This window comes from Callithrix jacchus, chromosome 17 (genome assembly GCF_049354715.1).
Source record: "Callithrix jacchus isolate 240 chromosome 17, calJac240_pri, whole genome shotgun sequence".
NCBI classification, from domain to species: Eukaryota; Metazoa; Chordata; class Mammalia; order Primates; family Cebidae; genus Callithrix; species Callithrix jacchus.
The window spans coordinates 81,438,456-81,462,742 of NC_133518.1; the positions used below are offsets into that span (position 1 = coordinate 81,438,456).

Here is a 24,287-nt window from a genome sequence, read left to right on the forward strand (position 1 = left end):
CTTCCACTGCTAACCACTTGTTTTTCCCCAAATGAAAAGCTGGGGGCACATCTTTATAACTGTCTCCCTGCACCATGGACTGTGTTGGCAAATTCTAATAATGACAGAAGTCCATGCTGCTTCTCAGATCTCCAGTTTCTTGGTAAGCCAAGATGCGTCTGATAATGAATGAGAGATGCTTCTGTGCTCCTCAGTGTTAGGCCGGCTGTGGCGAGATACTGATGATGGTCTTTACCTTTATGACGCTCTTTAATTCCAAGAGATCCTGTTCTACCTTCTTCCTGCTCTTCTCCTTTTCTATACGATCTTCAGTGATGATCTGTTCATACTCTCTTATCTGCAAGGGTAGCCATTATAGACATTAGTCATTTATTACTGTGCTCTCTTGGCTAAGCTGCAGCCCAGTCAGCCCTGTGCTTTTAATATAAAATTTCAAAATAAAATATGCCAAATCTAAAGATAAACCAAAGAAAAAAATTTAGTAGATACCTAGATTGTAAATATTCACATACTGACTTTATAATTATTCCCAAAACTTTTCAGTTTTAATAATTCAATTGTTTTGTTTCATAAGAAATGAAATATGAATCAAATATGTCATTAACGACCTCAGAATAATATTGCTTTTTAAAAAAACGTTGGGGGAATGTACATATACAAATAGTAGCTGTTTTTTGTTGTTGTTTTGAGGCAGTCTCTATCACCCAGGCTGGAGTGCAGTGGTACAATCTTGGCTCACTGCAACTTCCATCCTCCTGGATTCAAGTGATTCTTGTGCCTTCCTCTCCTGAGTAGCTGGAATTACAGGTGTGTACCACCATGCCTGGCTAAGTTTTGTATTTTTAGTAGAGATGGTGTTTTGCCATGTGACTTAGGCTGGTGGAAATTTGGCCAGGCACAGTGGCTCACACTTGTCATCCCAGGAGACCAAGGTGGGCGGATCATGAGGTCAGGAGACTGAGACCATCCTGGCCAACGCAGTAAAATCCCATCTCTACTAAAATACAAAAAACTACCCAGGCGTAGAGGTGTACACCTGTAGTCCCAGCTACTTGGGAGGCTGAGGCAGGGGAATTGCTTGAACTGGGAAGCAGAGGTTTCAGTGAGCCAAGATTGTGCCACTGCACTGCAGCCTGGCAACAGAGCAAGACTTTGTCCCAAAACAAAAAATTTAGGAAGTCTGCACTTATTCCATAATGAAACCATAATCACAGGCTTGTTAGAAATCATTGACAAAGTGTCTTCAGAGATCATAGTGTAGAAATAATAGTGTCTACCTCAAGGGATTGTGCGGGTTAGATACGTTATAGATTTAAAACACTAGAAAAGCGCCTTGGAGAGAGAGAGCGCTGTGTCAGTGTTAGCCACTGCTCTGTCCCATCAGCAGCAGCAGCACCTAAAAAGAATCCTGGCGGTTTATAAGCACACCTCCACTTTTGCCCCAAAATAGCAATACCCAGCTACTGTAACTTCGTTCCCACTCACTATGCAGTGAGCGCCCAGAGGACGTCCGTACCGTCTTTGCGAGGTCTTGAAGGTGTGCTAAGTCACTGGCCTTTGCCACTTTGAGAGCATTTAGTTCATTCTGTTTCATTTCTGTGTCCTTATCATATTTCTCCATCCAGAACTCTAGCTTCTCCTCAAGTTTCTATTTGGAAAGAACATGAAAACATGGCATTCACCAGACACAAAACACTATTCTGTATGATTCCACTTATATAAGTTTCAAGAATAAGGAAAACTTTCTATCGATAGAAGTCACAGCAGTAGTTACTTATCTGGATGGAGAGTTGGGCTACTGATTTCGGATGCTGTGAATGTTCTCTGTACCTGTGTCCGGGTGGTGGTTAGATGGATGTGTACACATAAATGTCCATCAAACTATACACTAAGTACTTACACATTTTAAGTTGTATGTTAGTCAATTTTAAAATAGGGGAGGAGGGTCATCTAGATGTCTGGATAGGGGAAGTTGCAATGAAGAGGAAAGAAAAGTATGTAGAAAAGTCTGAAGGTAAGGAAAAGCATCAGCTATCTCTTCTTTCCTAGTCAAGTAGGATACAATGTCTTCAAAATTTTAAAAGAAAATGAATGTGAATCAAAGACTGTACACCTAGCCAACCCAGCATTCCAATGTGAGGGAAGGAAAGACTAAACCCAGTCTTTCTGAAAGAGTTATTCAAGGATGTACTACTGTAGCAAAGTAAAATGAAAGATATATTAAGAAACGGAAAGGAACCAGCAAAACATGCAGGGTATGTGATACTTTTTAATCAGAAATCCTAATTCAGAATTAAAACCACAAAGTAGGCAGGATAATCTGGTTGAAAGAGCACAGGCTCTGACGTTTCAATTCCCAACTCTGGCACTGAAAGAAAGTTTACTTACATTCTGTAAGCCTCTGGTTCCTTCATATATAAAATTCTATACCTAGCCAATAGTACAGTATTACTATTACAGTCATAGTACAAACCTCGGAGGCTTGTTTTGATGCTCAAGATCATTCTTGTACACCCACAGTGCACATATATGTATATAAAATGTCTGTATATATCACTATATATATATATATAAAATGAATGATTTCAACATGAGATGAAGAGGGAGAGAAGAAATAAGTGAAATCTTTGCCTTAATAAAGGCAAGAAGGTATAAATATTGATTAACCCTAGGCAGATAAATTTCAAAAGTGTAAAAAGAGATGTTAACATTTTAAGAGTTGTGTAGTAACATATATACCAAAATAGGCCGGGCACAGTGGTTCACACCTGTAATCCCAGCACTTTGGGAGCCCGAGGCAGGTGGATCACCTGAGGTCAGGAGTTTGAGATCCACCTGACCAACATGGAGAAATACAAAAATACAACATTAGCTGGGCATCTCTACTAAAAATACAAAATTAGCTGGACATGGTGGTGCATCTCTGTAATCCCAGCTACTTGGGAGGCTGAGGCAGGAGAATAGCTTAAACCTGGGAGGCAGAGGTTGCAATGAGCTGAGATCACAGCATTGCACTCCAGCCTGGGCAACAAGAATGAAACTTCATCTAAAAAAAAAGCCGGGCGCGGTGGCTCAAGCCTGTAATCCCACCATTTTTTGGGAGGCCGAGGTGGGTGGATCACGAGGTCAAGAGATCGAGACCATCCTGGTCGACATGGTGAAACCCTGACTCTACTAAAAATACAAAAAATTAGCTGGGCATGGTGGCGCGTGCCTGTAACCCCAGCTACTCAGGAGGCCAAGGCAGGGGAATTGCCTGAACCCAGGAGGTGGAGGTTGCGGTGAGCTGAGATCGCGCCATTGCACTCCAGCCTGGGTAACAAGAGTGAAACTACATCTCAAAAAAAAAAAAAAAATATATATATATATATATATATATGAACAGTACAGAGGTGATTAGCATGACCACTGTGCAAGAGTGACACACAAATTTGTGAAGCATTCCATATTTGTGTACTTTCTAGAAACAAAAAATTTAAAGGTTACCCCCAAAAGAACAGAAGTGTGTAACTTGCAGACTCCTAGACGATGTACCTCGAGTGACACATTGAGAGGTTACTTTAGGTGGTACGTAGCATATAATGTTTTTAAAACATGGCTATAGTTAATCATTCTGATTACACTAAGTAGGGAGGCTTGTGCCTGTAATCCCAGCTGTTTGGAAGGCAGAGGTGGAAGGATTGCTTGGGACCAGGAGTTTGAGGCCACCCTGAGCAACACAGTGAGACCCTATTTCTGCAAAAATGTTTTAATTGGCCAGGTGTGGTGGTATGCATGTGTGGTCCCTAGCTACTCAGGGCTGCACAGGATGATTATTTCAGCCCAGGATTTGAGGGTGCATTAGCTGTGATGAGGCCACTGCACTCCGGCCTGGGCAATGGAATGAGAGCCAGTCTCTTATAAAATCACTCTGATTATGTTACAGTAACACGTCAGTTTGGTGCTGTCACGTCTCTTACATCTTCTCTTCTTTTGTTAACAAGTTTTTGAAAACCCCAAAAAACAAAGAGGGAACAAGCTCCAGGCAAACAAAAGGGCTGGCTATGAGGCAGTAACATCGTTCGGTATTTTTCGTATTTCTATTCACATTATTTTATTCATTTACTTTGAGATAAGGTCTGGCTGTGACACTCAGACTGGAGTGCAATGGCATGATATTAGTTCACTGCAACCTCTGCCTCCAGGGCCGAGGTCATCCTCCCATCTCAGCCTCTTGAGTAGCTGGGACTACAGGTGTGCAACACCATGTCTGGCTACTTTTTGTATTTTTTGTTAGAGACAGGATCTCACTCTGTTGCCCAGGCTGGTCTCAAGCTCTATGTTCAAGCGATCCACCCACATCAGCCTCCCGAATTGCTGGGATTACAGGTGTGAGCCACCATGCCCAGCCTATTTATACTAATTTATATTTATGGAAGGCGATACTGGCTTTCCTTTTATAGTAATGATATAAAAATCTTAAGTTAAAATGAATTGATTTATCTGTTTAGGCGAATAATTAGGTAGAAAATATTGGCCAGGTGCCATCTCTCATGCCATAATCCCAGCCAGCACTTTGGGAGGCTGAGGCAGGAGGATTACTTGAGTCTGGGAGTTTGAGATCAGCCATGGCAACATGGTGAAAAAAAGAAAAATTAGCCAGGCACGGTAGCATAATATACACCTACTATGTGCCCACAAAAATTAAAAGTTAAAAAAAAGTTTAGGAAAAAAGTTTTAAGACTATAAATCAATTTACTAATGATCTATTAAAAGAATAACACATTATAATTGGGTAAAGTTTATCCCAAGAACTTGAAAATGACTCAACATCAGCAAATCTATTAATGTGTTTCTTTATTAACACATTAAAGAAAACAATATCATCTCAATGAATGAAAAAAAATTCATCTCATAAAATTGAGTACTTTTCCTGATTAGAAAAAAAACTTTTAGCAAGACCAGACTAAAAAGGTACTTCCTGAAGTTGATAGTTTATATACCAGAAATCTACAGAGTAAACCTCACACTTGATGATTAAAAAAAGTAAAAATAAAAACTCATTTGTGCCAGTTACCGGTTTATTGCCTGTCCGCTCCAAATCCATCTTTCTTTGCTTTGTGAAAATGGATGCTTGCTATTAACATTTTTCTTGCCAGCTGACAGAATGATAAACTGTGTCAGTAGAGGGCGCTGGAGGGACACAACAGGAAGGCTTCTCTTTGTTTCCCGGGGTTGCTAGCAGTGTGTGGGTGGGACACCCAGTGGCACTAGTTCACCTGCACGTTTTACTGATGCCACAACAAGAGGGTTCTTGCTTGCCATTCAAAGTTTCAGGGGTCTGTTCTTTTCCTCTGAATGCTCTAACTTGCATATGAGAAACGAGGCATGACTATGATGAATTCATGTGTAATCCTGACCAAAACACCAGAACAATGGTGGTGTAACCAATAATAGGAAAATGATGCCCAATTGGGGTGCAGTGATCTAACTTATTCTAATCAGGATGAGTTAGACCCTAACTCCTGACCTCGTAATTCGCCTGCCTCAGCCTCCCAGAGTGTTGGGATTACAGGTGTGAGCCACCACGCCTGGCCTTGACTTAATATATTTTAAGTCATAAATTAAGTCATAATTTAAAAATTATCAGTATACAGCAATATAGGAATCAAAAAATTTTTTTTTCTTTTGAGATGGAGTTTTGCTCTTGTTGCCCAGGCTGGAGTGCAATGGCACAATCTTGGCTCACCACAACCTCCACCTCCCGGGTTCAAGGGATTCTCCTGCCTCAGCCTCCTGAGTAGCTGGGATTACATGAATGGGCCACCACACCTGGCTAATTTTGTATTTTTAGTAGAGATAGGGTTTCTCCATGTTGGTCAGGCTGGTCTTGAACTCCCCACTTCAGGTGATCAGCCCACCTCAGACTCCCAAAGTGCTGGGATTATAGGCATGAGCCACCGTACGTGGCCAAAAAGTTTTCTCATATAAGCTCAATGATAAAAGCAGGAGACAAAGTTTTGCCTGTACTCTGTCAGATTACAGCTATATATCTATTCAGATGCATGACCCTGAAAGAAAACATGGGCTACAGTTTATTGGACTGAAAGAATGATGGTTGATTTTTCTTTAGAAAAAATTATTTTTCTTTCCTCGGTATAAGTGGTGTAGAAAAAAAAAGCAGAGCAAAGCATAGAAAAGTTTTGGTGACCCACCTGCTGCTCCTTTCTAAGGAACATTTCAATCTCCATATGAACCCGGGTCTCTTCTTCGGTTTTCATCCTTAGCTTCTGTAAGAACAATAATCAGATACTAGCAAGCCTTCCCCGCAGGGCTGGGAATCAGTTGTTCTCAAGATTAGGGCTGCAGCTTGGTCAGCAGCTCAGGTTTCCTTTACCACCTGGGATCACAGGAATTCTGTGGTATTGCTCTCGCGTGGGAATTCAGTTCAGTTCAGTGCAATTCCTGTGGACAGACACTGCAGACCCACGTGGCGAGGCACTGTCTAGATGTGTGTTAGTGTCCCCTAACGGAACACAAACCTGTTACCTGAAAACAGGTGACCATTTAAGGAGAGAAACAGTACTTCAAGGGCACAAAATTTTAGGGCCTATAAGGAAGTTTCAGAGTGCAAAAAACTGTCGTCAAGGCCTTCAGCCATGTAAATTTAAGAGGAAGGACTCCTCCTGCACAGAAGTTACCTTGTCTAAGGATGTTTGTTCCTTCTTCCTTCTTCCCATCTGCCTGTTGTTCTTTTCTTTTCTTTCTTTCTTTCTTTTTTTTTTTTTTGAGAAGGAAGTCTTCCTATGTTGCCCAGGCTGACTTCGAAATCCTGGGCTCAAGGATCGTCCTGTCTCGATGCCTCACCTCCAGTTAGCTGGGACTAGTGCCTGGCTTTGTGTGCATGTGTGTGTGCGTGCGTGGTCATTTAGCATTCCCCGCAAGATCTACCATTTCTTCCTCCTGATATTTTGATGTTTTTCACCGTGACTTCTTATCTCTATAAATTTAGGTTTGAATGAACTTCAGCTCTCTAGATGTTGAGAATGAAAGGTACTAGTTAGATGGAATAAACAGCAGCAAAATCCTGCCATAACTAAGTATCTTGTTTTGCCCTCTCCCTATAATTAGTAAGAGAAATGGTGAGTGGTTTGATAAGGGGAGAAAGTACAGCCAATTTTCAGAGTCATTATGAAAGAAGCAGGAGATGGAGGCTACGGCCCGTTGGAATCTCTGCGTGCAAATATGCACATCCTCATTAAGGCTTTTATTTTCAACCTCAAGTGCAAGGGGCTGTTGGATAGATGGAGGGAAATCTTCCTCTCCCTCCTTGTTAGCTGACACAGTATCAACAGTGAGAGCTCAAATGCCATCTCTGGGTTCTTTCCTAATGTCCCAAGGATTACCTCAATCTCTTCCAGCAAGAGTTCCTCTGTTCTGTTACACTTTTTCTGGGTCTGGGCAATCTGCAGCTCAGTATTGATTTTCATGTAGCGATTCTCCAAATTGGTTTTTGCTTTCATCTCTTGCAGTTGGTCCTTGAGGTTAGCAATGTATTCATTCTGACTCTGTAGTGGAAAGACCAGGTTTCTAAACTGAAAATACATTCTACCTCCATTGGGTTCAGTCAGTGGCTTCAGGTTCCTCTTTGTATGTATAAATCAACAAGGAACTAGAACTATTTTTCACACAATGGGAATTTTAGCCAACAATCATGAAGAGTACAGATGAAAGAGAACACAGCAGTTCTGAGAATCAGGGCTGTGAGATTAGTTCCCAGGCACATTATCGGTGTACTCCGTATTCCCCGCACAGATTTCTTATTGTGGGAGAGAGATCACTGGTCAAAATGATCAAAAGAACTGACTTCCCACCCAAGCCTCCAGCTATGTGAACTTGGCCAAGCCAAACTCTCCAACTTTTTTACCTTCTATAAATAAAAAAAAATCTACTTTGCCTGAAATATCTCAGAGAGTGATTATTACGTTTCATTCATAATATGTGTGAAAACTCTTTTTGCAGGTCACCAAGTGCTTGCAATTGTGAGGACTCAATATTCATTAAGAAAAATATTGGGCCAGGCGCGGTGGCTCAAGCCTGTGATCCCAGCACTTTGGGAGGTCGAGGCAGGCGGATCACGAGGCCAAGAGATCGAGACCATCCTGGTCAACATGGTGAAACCCCGTCTCTACTAAAAATACAAAAAATTAGCTGGGCATGGTGTTGTGTGCCTGTAATCCCAGCTACTCAGGAGGCTGAGGCGGGAGAATTGCCTGAACCCAGGAGGAGGAGGTTGCAGTGAGCCGAGATCGTGCCGTTGCACTCTAGCCTGGGTAACAAGAGCGTAACTCCGTCTCAAAAAAAAAAATTTTTTTTTAAATTAAAAAAGAAAAATATTTATTCAGCACCAGGCATTGAGCTAGGCACTAAGAAAATAGTGAAGCTCTAAACAGACATATTCCCTGCTCCTGTAGAGCTTACGATCCAATAGAAGAGATATGGTTAAAAAGAAACAAATATGTGTGAACTTTTAAAAATTGTGCAAAATGATAGAAAAGAAAAGCTTGACAGACTGTGGGAGAAAATAGCAAAGGAGAAGTACATTAGATTGGAAGGTCTGGGAGGGACTCTCTTAGGAAAGCAATGGTTTATTCGATACCTGAAGGATAAGTAAACCCACCACATGAAAAATAGGGTTGGCTGGGTGCAGTGGCTCACACCTGTAATCCCGGTACTTTGGGAGGCGGAGGCGAGTAGATCACGAGGTCAAGAGATCGAGACCATCCTGGTCAACATGGTGAAACCCCGTCTCTACCAAAAATACAAACATTAGCTGGGCGTGGTGGGGCGTGGGAGGCTGAGGCAGGAGAATTACTTGAACCCGGAGGCGGAGGTTGAGGTGAGCTGAGATCACGACATTGCACTCCAGCCTGGGCAACAAGAGCAAAACTCCATCTCAAGAAAGAAAGAAAAAGAGGAGAGAGAGAAGGAAGGAAGGAAGGAAGGGAGTGAGGGAGAGAGGGGAAAGAAAAAAGAGAAAGAAGAAAGAAAAATAGGGTTAAGGGAATTGTTAAGAAAACATATATCCCCAAATCCTGAAGCAGTCAAGACCTGGATACATTCCAGGAACTGAAAGAAAACTCTGGAGGCTCTAGACTAGTGAGGACTGAAGGGAGGACAAGGAGGTTGGAGATAAGTGTACCACGCAGGACCTCAGAGGCCTGACTGAGAAATTCAGATTTTATTCCGACTGTCATGGGAACCCTTGGAAAGCTTTTAGTCAGGGGTAACATTTGTTTGAAAGAACTGTTTGAGAAGAAACAATGTGAGTAACTCCACAGAGAGGTGATCAGTAGTCACCTGACAGCGTAACAAGCAAACACAACCAGCAACAGAAGTGCATGGTTTCAGATTTGCCCTCCTTTAAACGCCAACTGCCGTTTCTTTTCTTTTTCTTTTTCTTTGCGCTCTTGTTGCCCAGGCTGGAGTGCAACGGCACGATCTCGGCTCATCAGAACCTCCGCCTCCTGGCTTCAAGCAATTCTCCTGCCTTGGCCTCCCAAGTAGCTGGGGTTACAGGCACCCGTCATCTCGCCCAGCTAATTTTGTATTTTTAGTAGAGATGGGGTTTCCTCCATGTTGGTCAGGCTGGTCTTGAACTCCCAACCTCAGGTGATCCACCCACCTTCGGCCTCCCTAAGTGCTGGGATTACAGGCGTGAGCCACCACCTTTCCAACCACCTTTCATCTTAGTGTGTAAGTTGGGTAGAATTAGTTTTTTATTTAAAAAAAATTCTTTTTTAGAGACAGGATCTCCCTCTATCACCCAGGCTGGAGTCCAGAGGCTTGATCACAGCTCACTAACCTTCAGTTAGTTTCTGGGCTCAAGTGACCTCCCAAGTAGCTAGTACTACAGGTGTATGCCATCATGCCCGGCTCACTTTTTAACATTTTTAGAGATGGGGGTCTCTCTATGTTGCCCAGGTTGGTCTCAAACTCTTGGCTTCAAGGGATCCTCCCGCCTTGGCCTCCTGAAGTGCCGAGATTACAGGCATGAGCCACTGCACCCAGCTTTTTTGTTGGTTTTTTTGGAGACAGGGTCTTGTTCTGTCACTCAAGCTGAAGTGCAGTAGCATGATCATGGCTCACTGCAACTGTGACCTCTCAGGCTCAAGAAATCCTCCTGCCTCAGCCTATAGAGGCTTATTATTATTATCATTATTATTGTAGAAACAGAGTTTCACGATGTTGCCCAGGCTGGCCTCAAAACCCCGGGCTCAAATGATCCTGCCATCTCAGCCTCCCAAAGTGCTAGGATTACAGGCAGGAGCCACTGCTGCACCCAGCCTCATTTTTTTTCTTGAGGTAGGGTCTTACTCTGTCCCCCAGGTTGTAGTACAGTGTCACCATCGTAGCTCACTGTGATCTTGAACTCCTAGGCTCAAGCAGTCTCCTGTCTTCAGCCTCCCAAGTAGCTAGGGAATTAATTCTAAGTAACTGCAGGAAAAACAAAGCGGTAATTGGAAAAATCCTCTATTAAGGAAAGCAGACGTAGGCAGCAGTGCCCAGTCTTTTGGCTTCACTGGCCACATTGGAAGAAGAAGGATTGCATTGGGCCACACATAAAATACACCAACAATAGCTGACAGGCTAAAAAAAATCACACATACAACATCTCTCCTAATGTTTTAACAGAGTTTATGAATTTGTGTTGGGTCCCAATCAAAGCCATCCTGGGCCACATGCGGCCTGCGGGTTGCAGGTTGGGTAAGCTTGACTTAAAGTGTCATTAGGTCCCAGCCCGGCGGCATGGCTCACCTATAATCCCAAAACTCTGTGAAATCAAGGCAGAAGGATCACTTGAACCCAGAAGTTCAAGACCGGCCAGGGCAACATGGTGAAACCTGTCCTTGCAAAAAAATTTAAAAACTATCTAGGCCTGGTGGCATGTACCTGTAGTCCCAGCTACTAGGGAGACTGAAGTGGTAGAATCCCTTAAGCCCCAACGTCGAGGCTGCAGTGAGCTGTGTTCACGCCATTGCACTTTAGCCTGGGCAATAGAGTGAGACCCAGTCTCAAAAAAAAGAAAGAAAAAGAATCATAAGATGAATCAGAATGGAATTCTTCAAGTTATTTTATCTACTAACTTCTTGATATACCTCTACAGAATCATTCTAATTGTATGAGAGTTATTCTAGCTAGATCAGAATCATTCCAAAGAGACTCAGTATTTCTGGCACAGAATATGCTATAAGCCCTTTGATAATATGTCTTAGTATTTCATATTCTCTTACAAGTTGCAGGATTGCAGGCAAATTACTTAACCTCACTAAGCCTATTTTGTCATCCCAGTGCCTGGCACAATCTGTAGGCTCAATAAATGTTGATTAAAGGAATTTTAAGAGCTATCTGCTTTTGGCTCACTTTTCCTTCCATTCTTTCTATACACACTTTCCTTCTCCCCTGTCTTCCCCATTTCTTCCCGTCCCCCTGCCCCGCTTTTTTTTGAGATGGAATCTTGCTGTATTGCCCAGGCTGGAGTGCAGTGGTGTGATCTCAGCTCACTGCAACCTCCACCTCCCAGGTTCAAACGATTCTCTTGCCTCAGCCTCCTGAGTATCTGGGATTATAAGCATGTGCCACCACACTTGGCTAATTTTTCTGTTTTTTTTTTTTTTTTTTTTAGTAGAGACAGAGCTTCACCATGTTGGCCAGGCTGGTCTGGAACTACTGACCTCAGGTGATCTGCCCGCCTCAGCCTTCCAAAGTGCTGGGATTACAGGTGTGAGCCACTGTGCTTGACCCATTTCTCCTCTTTCTTCCTCTTCCCTCCCTTCTATTCCCAAATTGTATGGCAGTCAGTGTTAAGGTGTGAATCTTTTTTTTTTTTTTTTTTTTTTTTTGAGATAGGGTCTCGCTCTGTTGCCCAGGCTGGAGTGCAGTGGCGTGAGCACAGCTCACTGCAACCTCTACCTCTGGGGCTCAAGTGATCCTCTCACCTCAGCCTCCCAAATAGCTGGGCCCACAGGGGCATGCTACCACGCCACCACTCCCAGCTAATTGTATTTTTTTTTTTTGGTAGAGATAGGGTTTTGCCATGTTTCCCAGACTGGTCTCAAACTCCTGGCCTCAAACAATCCACTCGCCTCCACCTCCGAAAGTGCTGGAATGACAGCCATGAGCCACCGTGCCTGGCCTAGGTTTGAATCTTTAAATGACTGGAGTTAAAGTGAAAATGTGACGGTTTTACTTCTTCACCTGGATCCTTTTACCTATATTATCCCTTAGATTTCCTTCAAGGTCCAGCTTGTATATCACTTACGTAAATAAAGCCTTTTGCAGAAAACCTTAGCCTGTAGGTTTTCTGTAGTTTTGTTTCTCACAGAATCTAAATAGTGTTAGACAGGTATTTGTTAAATAGTGTCCATACATACAAATATATACTTTTGAAAACTCAAGAGTGTTTTCTGGTAATTTTTCTTCCTCAAATTCAATATTAAGACTTCAGAGTAAAAATATGAAGATCAGAAATGCAAAGTGAAAAGTCTTTAGCTTCTGCCTCTGGTAAACAGAAGGTATTGCATCATGAAAGTGTTTATAGGGACACACAACATCGACAATGCCAAGTCAAAGACATCTGGTTTTAATGCCATTGCCATGGGCCTCTGAGTACTCTGGGTTCCTCCTGGATTGGTATTTTGCACAAATATATATATATGTTTTTGAGACAGAGTCTCGCACTGTCACCCAGGCTGTAGTGCAGTGGTGCAATCTCGGCTCACTGCAATCTCCACCTCCTGGGTTCAAGCATTCTCCTGACTCAGCCTCCCGAGTAGCTGGGACTACAGGTGTGCGCCACCACAAGTTAATTATTTTTTGTATTTTAGTAGAGACGGGATTTCATCATGTTGGCCAGGATGGTCTAGATTTCTTGACCTTGTGATCCGCCTGCCTTGGCCTCCCAAAGTGCTGGGATTGCAGCTGTGAGTCACTGTGCCCGGCCTTGCACAAACGTTTTTATGACCCTCCATGCTGACGGTGTGGAAACACAGGAGGAGGATAAGAAACGCTGACAGGCCACTGATGGTAAAATCATGACTGGGGTATACTGACGAGCTGAAGTGCCATTCCATTTCCTCTTCTTCCCAGTGTGAAAGAAGAGCCAGCCTAGAAGCAGCCGGTCCAGGCCAAGGGTTTTGGGTTGCATGAATGCCTTTTCAGATTTTACTAAGAAAACATTTGCCTTCACTACAACATGCAATCCTAGTTGTCCACGGTGTCTGGAACTTTCCTCATGGTCAGGTCCATGGACTGATGCATCGCATTTTTGGGTTTTCATGGCTGACCCACGTTACTTCCAAATCCCAAAATTGCCCTCAGATCTGGACTTCTGGACATGTTATTTGAATTAAGAGAAGCACGATTTACTAATAAAAAGAGGCAGTCTACCAGTTCGAGTTAATAAGGCTCTGATGGCTGCCATAATAATGTGAGCCAAGGGCTTTTTTTTTTTACTTTGAGACCGAGTCTCACTCTATCGCCCAGGCTGGAGTGCAGTTCCGGCTCACTGCCACCTCCGCCTCCTGGGTTCAAATGATTGTCCTGCCTTAACCTCCTGAGTAACTGGGGTTACAGGCATGTGCCACCACGCCCGGCTAGACGGTGTTTCACCATGTTAGCCAGGATAATCTCGATCTCCTGACCTTGCGATCCATCCGCCTCGGCCTCCCAAAGTGCTGAGATGACAGGCATTAGCCACCGCGCCCGGCCGAGCCACGGGCTTTTAATGGTGGTGTCTGCTTTCATAACTGTAAGCAAAGTACAGAACAGGGCACTGGTTCCTGGAAGTTTGGAAGCTACTGTCTGCGAAGTTGGCACTTGTCTTATACCTAAGGTTGCCCCTCTGGTTGGAAAGCAAAAGGAAAATGGGGATGTGATGTAGTCTATTAAAGAGATAGAAGCCACAGGAAAAAAAAAATTCTCTATTAAGTTAACATTTATGGCCAGACATGGTGGCTCATGCCTGTAATCCCAGCACTTTGGGAGGCTGAGGTGGGCAGATCATTTGAGGTCAGGAGTTTGCGACTAGCCTGGCCAACATAGCAAAAACCCATCTCCACTAAAAAAATACAAAAATTAGCCAGGTGTGGTGGTACACCCCTGGAATCCCAGCTACTTGGGAGGCTGAGGTAGGAGAATCACTTGAACCCTAGAGGCGGAGGTTGTGGTGAGCCGAGATCACACCACTACCCTCCAGCCTGGGGGAGAGAATGATTCTATGTCTTAAAAAAAAATAACATTTCTATTTGTCTGCGTGACCCTGACTTAGAATACTGGCTGATACTATATGAGTCCATAGACTCAGAATAAACTCTGAGCTGCAATAATCCTAGTTACTTGGGAGGCTGAGGTAGGACTGCTTGAGGCCAGGAGTTCAAGACCAGCTTGGGCAACAAAGAGAGATCCACATCTCAATTAAAAAAAAAAAAAATGTCGAGGCACAGTGGCTCACACCTGTAATCCCAGCACTTTGGGAGGCCAAGGGAGGTGGAATACTGCCTCGTACCAGGAGTTCCAGACCAGCCTGGGCAACATGGCAAAACCCTGTCTCTACTAAAAATACAAAATTAGCTGGGCCTGGTGACATGCGTTTTACTGTTATTTTGTTGCTGCCGTTAGATTCAATGCTAGGTACTTGATGGTGTTGACACTATTGTAAGTAATATATGTAAATTTTCAATTTTCTACTCTAAGTCTGTTATGGATATAAAAAAGACAATTTTTTTTTTCTTTTTGAGATGGAGTCTTGCTCTGTCACCATGCTGGAGTACAGTGGCGCAATCTCAGCTCACTGCAACCTCTGCCTCCTGGGTTCAAGTGATTCTCCTGCGTCAGCCTCCCAAGGAGTTGGGACGGCAGGTGCGCACCACCACACCCAGCTAATTTTTGTGTTTTTAGTAGAGACAGGGTTTCAGCATGTTGGCCAGGATGGTCTCGATCTCTTGACCTCATGATTTGACTGACTTGGGCTCCCAAAGTGCTGGGATTACAGGTGTGAGCCGCCACACCCCACCAAAAGATAATCTGTATATACAGATCTTGGTTCTTTTTTCCCAGTAGTTTCGTGAAAGTTCTGATCCACTGTTACCTTGTTTTGTATGCTGATGTTCAGAAGTCTGAAACTTTCTTCCTTTGTGACTTTTTGCCTAGTGTCTAAGGCAATTGCTCCAAACATCCCAGCTACCACAAAACGCTGCATTCTTGTTGGCGTCATTTTCTGACCCACATGTCCCTAATGTCCAGGCGCTTCCTATCTTCTTGTTTCCAACCTTGACTACTGGTTTTCAGTAACTCTAGGGATTTAACTTGATTTCATTTTGATCGTTGTTTTTCTGTTCCAAGGCTTGCCTTGGATCTGCTGGTCTTGATGCCTCCCTCTATTCCTTCCCTCCTTCCTTTCTTCCTTCTCTCCTTCCCTCCTTTCTTTTTCCTCCCTCCCTCCCTCCCTCCCTCCCTCCTTCCCTCTCTCTTTTTCTCTTTCTTTCGAGATCCGGTACAAAGCATAATCTTGGTTTCTTAACCTATTCTTTTGCTGATGATCATAATATCTGAATGATACTCAGCTTCCTAAGTAGCTGGGACTACAGGCGCGCGCCACCATGCACTGCTAATTTTTGTATTTTTAGTAGAGACAGGGTTTCACCATGTTGGTCAGGCTGGTCTCCATCTCCTGACCTCGTGATCCACCCACCTCGGCCTCCCAAAGTGCTGGGATTATAGGCATGAGCCACTCGCCTGGCCATCCTCTGTAACTTTCTTTTTTTTTTGAGACAGATTTTCACTTTTGTTGTCCAGGCTGGTGTGCAATGACTTGATCTTGGCTCACCACAACCTCCACCTCCCAGGTTCAAGCGATTCTCCTGCCTCAGCCTCTCGAGTAGCTGGTGTTACAGGCGTGCACCACCACACCTGGCTAATTTTGTATTTTTAGTAGAGACAAAGTTTCTTCATGTTGGTCAGACTGGTCTCAAACTCCCGACTTCAGGTGATCCGCCTGCCTCGACCTTCCAAAGTGTTGGGATTACAGATGTGAGCCACTGTGCCCAGCCATCCTCTGTAACTTTCTAGACTGCTCATAAGAAAAGCTGTCCGTTATCCTGATACAGCTTGTTTCTAACTGCTTAGATTGTAGCCCCAACTTTGTTTTGCAAGTCAGTTCCTTAAAACTTGGGATGTATTTTCTTGTAAAGTACTCTAGATATGAGGTTGGGTCCTAGTGACCACAAAAGCTCACAAATCCACTTTGTCCTTGAAATATAATACGAATGCCATGATTAAGCCTAACCGCCACGTATAAGAAGATGTATAATGTGCTTAATGTCTTCTCTAGGAATATAATTTTGCATCTGGGATTTAAGAATATAAGAGGCTGCCTGAGACTAGGTCCCCTGTGGGAGAGGGGTGGACGGTGTATGTGGGGTAGGATATGAGGATGAGGACTAACAGCTTCAGGGAGTTGGGGTCTCACAGGGCTCTGCACTCAAGAGAAACCTGTACAACCCAGGCCAGATCACTAGTTGCTCTCTTTATATTTTCTTTTTCTTTTTTTGAGACAGAATCTTACTCTGTCGCCCAGACTAGAGGGCAATGGCGATATCTCAGCTCACTGCAACCTCCCAGGGTTCAAGCGATTCTCCTGCCTCAGCTTCCCAGGTAGCTGGGATTACAGGCATGCATGACCACACCTGGCTAATTTTTTTTTTTTTTTGAGACGGAGTTTTGCTCGTTACCCAGGCTGGAGTGCAATGGCGCGATCTCGGTTCACCGGAACCTCCACCTCCTGGGTTCAGGCAATTCTCCTGCCTCAGCCTCCTGAGTAGCTGGGATTACAGGCACGCGCCATCATGCCCAGCTAATTTTTCTATTTTTAGTAGAGACGGGGTTTCGCCATGTTGACCAGGATGGTCTCGATCTCTTGACCTCATGATCCACCCACCTCGGCCTCCCAAAGTGCTGGGATTACAGGCACGCACGACCACACCCGGCTAATTTTTATATTTTTAGTAGAGATGGAGTTTCACCATGTTGGCCAGGCTGGTCTCAAACTCCTGACCTCAGGTGATCCACCCACCTTGGCCTCCTAAAGTGCTGGGACTCCAGGTGTGAGCCACTGTGCCTGGCTATATTTCAACAGTAAAGGAATGCCAGAAGAAACAATGATCTTTTATGCGTAACTCTTCTCTGCTTGAGAAAGATAGCATCCATTTATTTAATAGCTATGTTAGCTCAGTCACTTTTGGTGTTACGCAGGTAATTCTTACCTGTACTTCAAATTGCTGTTCTTTTTTGACGTTAATTAGCTGTTTTTGAAGGGATATTATCTGTTTTCTTCCTTTTTCCTCCCTAGAAGAAATGAGAATGATTTGTGTTCAGAGCAGAGCTTCTCAAACCTTGGAGTGCACGAGGGTCACCCTGCACACAAAACACCAAACTCCTCACACCTGTGATCCCAGAACTTTGGGAGGCCAAGGTGGGTGGATCACCTGAGGCCGGGAGTTCAAGACCAACCTGGCCAACATGGTGAAACCCCATCTCTACTAAAAATATAAAAATTAGCTGGGTGTGGTGGCTCATGACTGTAGTCCAAGCTACTTGGGAGTCTGAGGCAGGAGAATCACTTGGACCCAAGAGGCAGCGGTTGCAGTGAGCTGAGATCATACCACTGTACTCCAGCCTGGGCAACAAGAGCAAAACTCCATCTGAAAAAACAAACAAACAGAAACCAAATTCCTGGCCTCTACTCCCAGAGACTGATTCAGCAGGTCTGGGAGGGGAGCCTGAAAGGTGCTGCTCTGTCGAGCTCCCAGGTGATGCTATTGGTGCTGGTCCAATAACACATTTGCAATAACACTTTTTAAAAGACAATTTGTTTTAATAATTTGGAGGAAGATTTTCTGGCTTATCAGTATTAAATCTAAAATAGCTGCCCCTGAGAAAAAGTGAAGAAGAGAAGGACAGCAGGAGGAGAAAGAAGAACCCTTTCTACTTTGGGCACTCTCATTACGTATTCTTCCCCTCAAAACAGCCTTCCGAGGTAATCCATCATTATCCCTGTTTTACAGAGAGGGCTAAGGTAGCTTGATATACTGGATGTGAGAATGTGCCTCACCAGGCTCCAACTACAGGGATGGAGGTTGGGTCCGAATGACCACAGAAGCTCACAAATCCACTTTGTCCTGGAAATCAGGACATACAAAAGCAAGGGTTACAGCTTCTAGGCTCCAAAATCCTTTGCTGTGTGTGTTCCGGGACCACACTTCCCACAGACTGCTCCCACCCAGTGAAGTGTGGCAGGAATAGTATGGAGCAAGCCTTTCCGGGGAGCCAGGACTTCTCTGATGGTTGACTTTAGTTCAAGGACCCCTGAAGACCTTGCCAAACATAGCAGGGGCTTCCACCCCTCTCCTTCTCTTGGGGTCGGCATTTCCTCTCACACAGACATTTCCCCTGATAGTCTTTGCACGAATCATTCCATCTTGGCATCGATTTCTCAGAAGACCTGGACTTACATACTTGCCATGGTCACACGAACAGTAAATGGCAGAAGGGGTTCAAACTCAGTACGCTCTGACACCAGAGCCTGAGAACTTAACTATATTACTGTTTCCCGGTTTGCTCTCAGAAACAGCCTTCTGCTCTCTCCAGCAATACCATTATTTAGGTTTAAAACAAACAAAAAATAGCAAAACAATACCAGAATAAACAAAACAACAAAAAAATACTTCTTACTAAACCGCAGCTAGGTAAACATTTTTACTCAAGAGTTTTTATTTTTATTTTTGTTTATTTATTCTGTTCTGTAGGCTGGAGTCCAGTGGTGTGATCTCAACTCACTGCAACCTCCACCTCCCAGGTTCAAGCAATTCTCCTGCCTCAGCTTCCTGAGTAGCTGGGAACTACAGGTATACGCCACCACGCCCAAGTAATTTTTGTATTTTTAGTAGAGGAAGGATGTCACCATGTTGGCCAGGCTGTCTCGAACTCCTGACCTCCAATGATCCACCCACCTCAGCCTCCCAAAGTGCTGGGATCACACGCATGAGCCACCATGCCCGGCTCTCCGTTCCCTCTTGAAACAATACTAAAATAACAGGCAAGAAAATAATAAAAGGTATAAACTTATAAAGACAAAGAGATTGGCCAGGCGTGGTGGTTCACACCTGTAATCCAAGCACTTTGGAGGCGAAGGTGGGTGGTCACCTGAGGTTGGGAGTTGAAAACCAGCCTGACCAACATGGTGAAATCCCGTCTTAAAAAAAAAAAAAGACAGATTGGAAGAAGAAAGAATGCAGTTGACATACATCAGCAAAACTAAAGAAGATATAAAGCAGACAAGAGAAAAATGAGATCTAAATGTGTACAGAATGAGAAGCCAAGAAGAAAACTGAATAAAACTACAGCCCCCCAGAAAAGCGCAGCACATGGAGGCACCACACACCTTCTTGTCTGTTGGTTTGTTTTTGTTTTGTTTGGTTTAGACAGTCTCCCTCTGTTGCCCAGGCTGCTGGAGTGCAGTGGCGCAGTCTCGGCTCATTGCAACCCCACCTCCCGGGTTCAAGTGATTCTCCTGCCTCAGCCTCCTGAGTAGCTGGGATTACAGGTGACTGCCATCACACCTGGCTAATTTTTTGTAGTTTTGGTAGAGATGGGGTTTCGCCATGTTGGCCAGGCTTGTCTCGAACTCCTGACTTCGTGATCCACCCACCTTGGCCTCCCAAAGTGCTGGCAGATGTGAGCCACTGCGCCCAGCTACAGGGTTAAATCTGAGTGGAGTGATTGAAAGTCTGGCAAAGGAGCATTATGACCTTTTGATTCCCTTCCTCACCCGTTGTGGTCAGGCAACTGCCTGTCCTCATCTTGGGATATCATGGGTGTATTGTTAGTTTTGGCTAGGTTTCCTGGAAGAGTTGAACCAAGGATTTGGACTTGGAGACAGAACCAGACACAGCTGGAAGTGGAGATGAAAGGCCGTGCTAAAAATAGGGGGATCTGCTGGGCGTGGTGGCTCAAGCCTATAATCCCAGCACTTTGGGAGGCTGAGGCGGGTGGATCATCAGGTCAAGAGATCGAGACCATCCTGGTCAACATGGTGAAACCCCATCTCTATTAAAAATACAAAAAATCAGCTGGGCATGGTGGTGTGTGCCTGTAATCTCAGCTACTCAGGAGGCTGAGGCAGGAGAATTGCCTGAACCCAGGAGGCGGACGTTGCGGTGAGCCGAGATTGTGCCATTGCACTCCAGCCTGGGTAACAAGAGCGAAACTCCGTCTCAAAAATAAAATAAAATAAATTAGCCAGACATGGTGACACACATCTGTGGTTCTAGCTACTTGGGAGGCTGAGGCAGGAGAATCACTTGAGCCTGGGAGGTTGAGGCTGCACTTTAGCCTGGGCAGCAGAGCAAGTCCCAGTCTTAGAAAAATAAGAAGAAGAAAGAAAGAGTTGCAAGACAAAGTTAAGGAAATCTCTCTAAGAGCAGAATAAAAACAATGCTGATGGTAAATGAGCAAAAAAGGACGAGAAAAATGCAGGATCAATCATTACTGGATGAACATCTAAAGGGAGTTTCAGGCCGGGCGTGGTGGCTCACGCCTGTCATCCCAACACTTTGGGAGGCCGATGTGGGTGGATCACTTGAGGCCAGGAGTTCGAGACCAGCCTTGCCAACATGGTGAAACCCCATCTCTATTAAAAATACAAAAATTAGCTAGGTGTGGTGGCGCATGCCTGTAGTTCCAGCTACTTGGGAGGCTGAGGCAGGAGAATCGCTTGAACTGGGAGGCAGAGGTTGCAGTGAACTGAGATCAGGCCATTGTGCTCCAACTTGAGTGACAGCAAGATTCTGTCTCAAAAAAAAAAAAAAATGGAGTTTCGGAAAGAATTCCTAAGTTGAAAGGTCCTGGAAAAGAAAAACTTTCCTTGTCATTCATTTGTTATTGTTCAGTGATTTTCAATGAATTCAATCTTAAGAAAGACTAACAGAGAAGGAAGAATAGTCTTGATGTATTGTAAATACAGATAATGAAGGCCCAGCAATCTGAATTATTGTCCCAGCAGAACTAGGAAGAAAACCCAAATTCTGACTTCTAGTTATCTTCCCTGGAAAGCAAATGGTTGGTTTGCTTTAGAATCAAGGATTTCCAGTACGAGTGTTACAGCACTTTAAAATGCAGCAAAGCAAATAACCCTAACGGTATTCTTACCTGGCAATGATACCACAGAAATACGGTATTCTCACCTGGCAATGACACCACAGAAATACGGTATTCTCACCTGGCAATGACACCACAGAAATACGGTATTCTCACCTGGCAATGACACCACAGAAATACGGTATTCTCAACTGGCAATGACACCATAGAAATGCGGTATTCTCAACTGGCAATGACACCATAGAAATGCGGTATTCTCAACTGGCAATGACATCATAGAAATACGGTATTCTCACCTGGCAATGACACCATAGAAATACGGTATTCTCACCTGGCAATGACATCACAGAAATGCGTTTTCTTCCCCCTCTCTTTGCTCAAAGCTTGCAGGAGATTGTTGAAAGTGCCCGAATCTTCCAACTCCTTAATGGTATCTGCAATCACATCACTGAAAAACTGCCTGAGAGGAGAAACAAAACAAAAAAAAGATGAGTTAATACATTAAATTTTCAAGCCAGGTGCAGCGGCATGTGCCTTAATCCCAGCTACTTGGGAGGCGGAGGTGGAAGAACTGCTTGAGCCCAGGAGTTTGAGATCAGCTGGGACAACATAGCAAGACCTGGTTTCAAAACAAACAAAATATGTATGTATATGTATATATATTTCCCTATATTCACAAAGGGCTACAGACGTCACACAAGTTAAGACCCAGGCCAGGCGTGGTGGCTCATGCCTGTAATATCAGCACTTGGGAGGCCAAGGCAGACAGATCACTTGAGGTTAGACGTTTGAAACCAGCTTGTATTTTGTATTTCCACGGGGAAATACAAAAATTAGCCAGGTGCAGTAGTGCGTGCCTGGAATCCCAGCTGCTCAGCAGGCTGAGGCGGGAGAAGTGCTTGACTCTAGGAGGCGGAGGTTGCAGTGAGCTGAGATTGCACCACTGCAATCCAGCCTGGGCAACAGAGCAAGACTCTGTCTCAAAAAAAGAAAAAAAAAAGTTTGATTAGGTCTTTAAAAAATTTTTTTTAAATGATTTAACTTTTTTCAAAATTATGAAGTATTTCAAAAATTTAGAAAGTATAATGAATATTTCTGCATATAACACAAAATTTAAATATTTTACCATGGTAGAGACTTGGTTTTTCAGACATATGTCAAATATATTTGAAGTCTCTAATCCCAGTCCCTCAACCTTCCCCAAAGACAACCACTCTTCTGAATCCGGTGATGATTATTCTCTGGCATGTTGTGATACTTTCATTATGTGTTTGTGCATTTTATTTAAATAATACATGTAGTTTCACTTTTTTTTTTGAGACAGAGACTCACTCTATTAGCCAGGTTTATGGTGGTGCTAAGAGGTTTTTGCTGTTGGTTTTTAAATGATGAATGTATGTGGAATTTTGCCAAATGCCTTTTCTGCATCGCTTGATCTTTCTTTTTATTTCTTCTTTTTTTTTTTTACATTTTCCAAAGCTAAACTATTTTTGTCTTCCTGGGATAATTCCAATTTCATTATGATTTTTGAGATGGAGTGTCGCTGTGTTGCCCAGGCTGGAGTGCAGTGGTGTGATCTTGGCTCACTGCAACTGCTGCCTTCCAGGTTCAAGCGATTCTCCTGCCTCAGTCTCTTGAGTAGCTGAGATTACAGGCACACACCACCACACCTGGCTAATTTTTGTATTTTTAGTAGAGTCAGGGTTTCACCATGTTGGCTGGGCTGATCTTGAACTCCTGACCTCATGAGGAGGCACCACTACACTCTAGGATGGGCGACAGAGTAAGACTCTGTCTGCAAAGAAGGAAAAAAATAAATGAAAGGGAACTTTGTGATTTTTAAAAATTATTAATTAATGTATTTATTTATTTAGAGATAGAGTCTCACTTTCCAGGCTCAGGTGATTCTCACATCTCAGCCTCCAGAGTAGCTGAGACCATAGGCACGCACCATCATGCCCAGATAATTTTTTTTATTTTTAGTAGAGATGAGATTTCACTGTTGCCCAGGCTGGTTTCAAACTTCTGGGCTCAAGCAATTCTTCCACCTTGGCCTCCCAAAGTGGTAGAATCTCAGGTGTGAGCCACCACCTCCAATCTATTGTCATTTTTATGTCTTTAATATTGTGATTTCCACTTTGATTCTGGATAACTGTGGAAGATGTACATTTCATGAGTATACCCTGGGTTTTTTTTTTTGAGACGGAGTCTCACACTGTCACCCAGGCTGTATTGCAGTGAAGTGATCTTGGCTCACTGAAATCTCCGCCTCCTTGGTTCACTGCCTCAGCCTCCCAAGTAGCTGGGACTACAGGCGTGCACCACTGCGCCCAGCTACTTTTTTTGTATTTTTAGTAGAGACGGGGTTTCACCATGTTGGCCAGGATGGTCTCGATCTCCTGATCCTGTGATCCGCCTGCCTTGGCCTCCCAAAGTGCTGGGATTACAGGTGTCAGCCACTGCACTCGGCCACGCTGGGTTTCATATGGAATATAAACCTAAAACTAATCCCCTACAAATAATCTGAGACTGGTATTTTGGGTCTTTCAAGAAAAGATATGAGTCACACACTGAGAATGGAAAGGACGTTAACTGCACTGGGCAATGTATAAGCAGGACACCCTTCTGTCAGATGCAAATCTGGGCCAGACTGACTTGAGCAGCGGATCTTACCCTTGGTTAGGGTCTAATACCAAGGTCAGCAAACTTTTTCTGTAAAGGGACAAATAGTAAATATTCGGCTTTGCCTCCCATAAGTTCTCTTAGGCAATGACTCAACTCTGCATTGTGGCATGAAAGCAGTCACAGACAACGTATAAACAAATGGGCAATACTGTAATCCAGTAAATCTTCAAAAACAGATTTCATGCTGGATTTAGCTCGTGGCACTGGGTGAACTGCAGTAAACTCATTTACCAAAAGTTCTTGGCATAATGTTACAGCCTCTTAAACTTAACAGGTTTGTCATCGAATCAGCTGACAACAAAAAATTATGAGGCAATGGGGATTTAAGAAACCCTCAGGGTTAAAACACAGTTAAAATTTGGCTATCCAGCAGCTATTTCCTATTAATGAATAAAGCATCACAATAGCTA

General features: G+C 43.8%; 1 protein-coding gene and 1 pseudogene across 15 annotated transcripts in view; one reads left to right on the forward strand and one right to left on the reverse strand.

Moving 5' to 3' along the window:
* DRC9 (dynein regulatory complex subunit 9) overlaps window positions 1-24,287 on the reverse strand; it is a 46,713-nt gene that overhangs the window by 3,403 nt on the left and 19,023 nt on the right. For 9 of the 15 annotated variants that reach the window (XM_078354894.1, XM_035278337.3, XM_035278336.3 and 6 more), the window contains 6 exons: window positions 21,524-21,652; window positions 17,301-17,382; window positions 7,386-7,547; window positions 6,195-6,269; window positions 1,517-1,648; window positions 236-337 (listed from right to left, as the gene is read on the reverse strand). In XM_078354894.1, the coding sequence (XP_078211020.1) occupies window positions 236-337; window positions 1,517-1,648; window positions 6,195-6,269; window positions 7,386-7,547; window positions 17,301-17,382; window positions 21,524-21,652 (682 nt within the window). The remainder of the gene's footprint in view (window positions 1-235; window positions 338-1,516; window positions 1,649-6,194; window positions 6,270-7,385; window positions 7,548-17,300; window positions 17,383-21,523; window positions 21,653-24,287) is intronic. The other 6 variants (XM_035278341.3, XM_078354896.1, XM_017966001.4 and 3 more) reach the window with 2 other exon arrangements.
* Window positions 3,356-3,453, forward strand: LOC118149025 (U6 spliceosomal RNA; annotated as a pseudogene).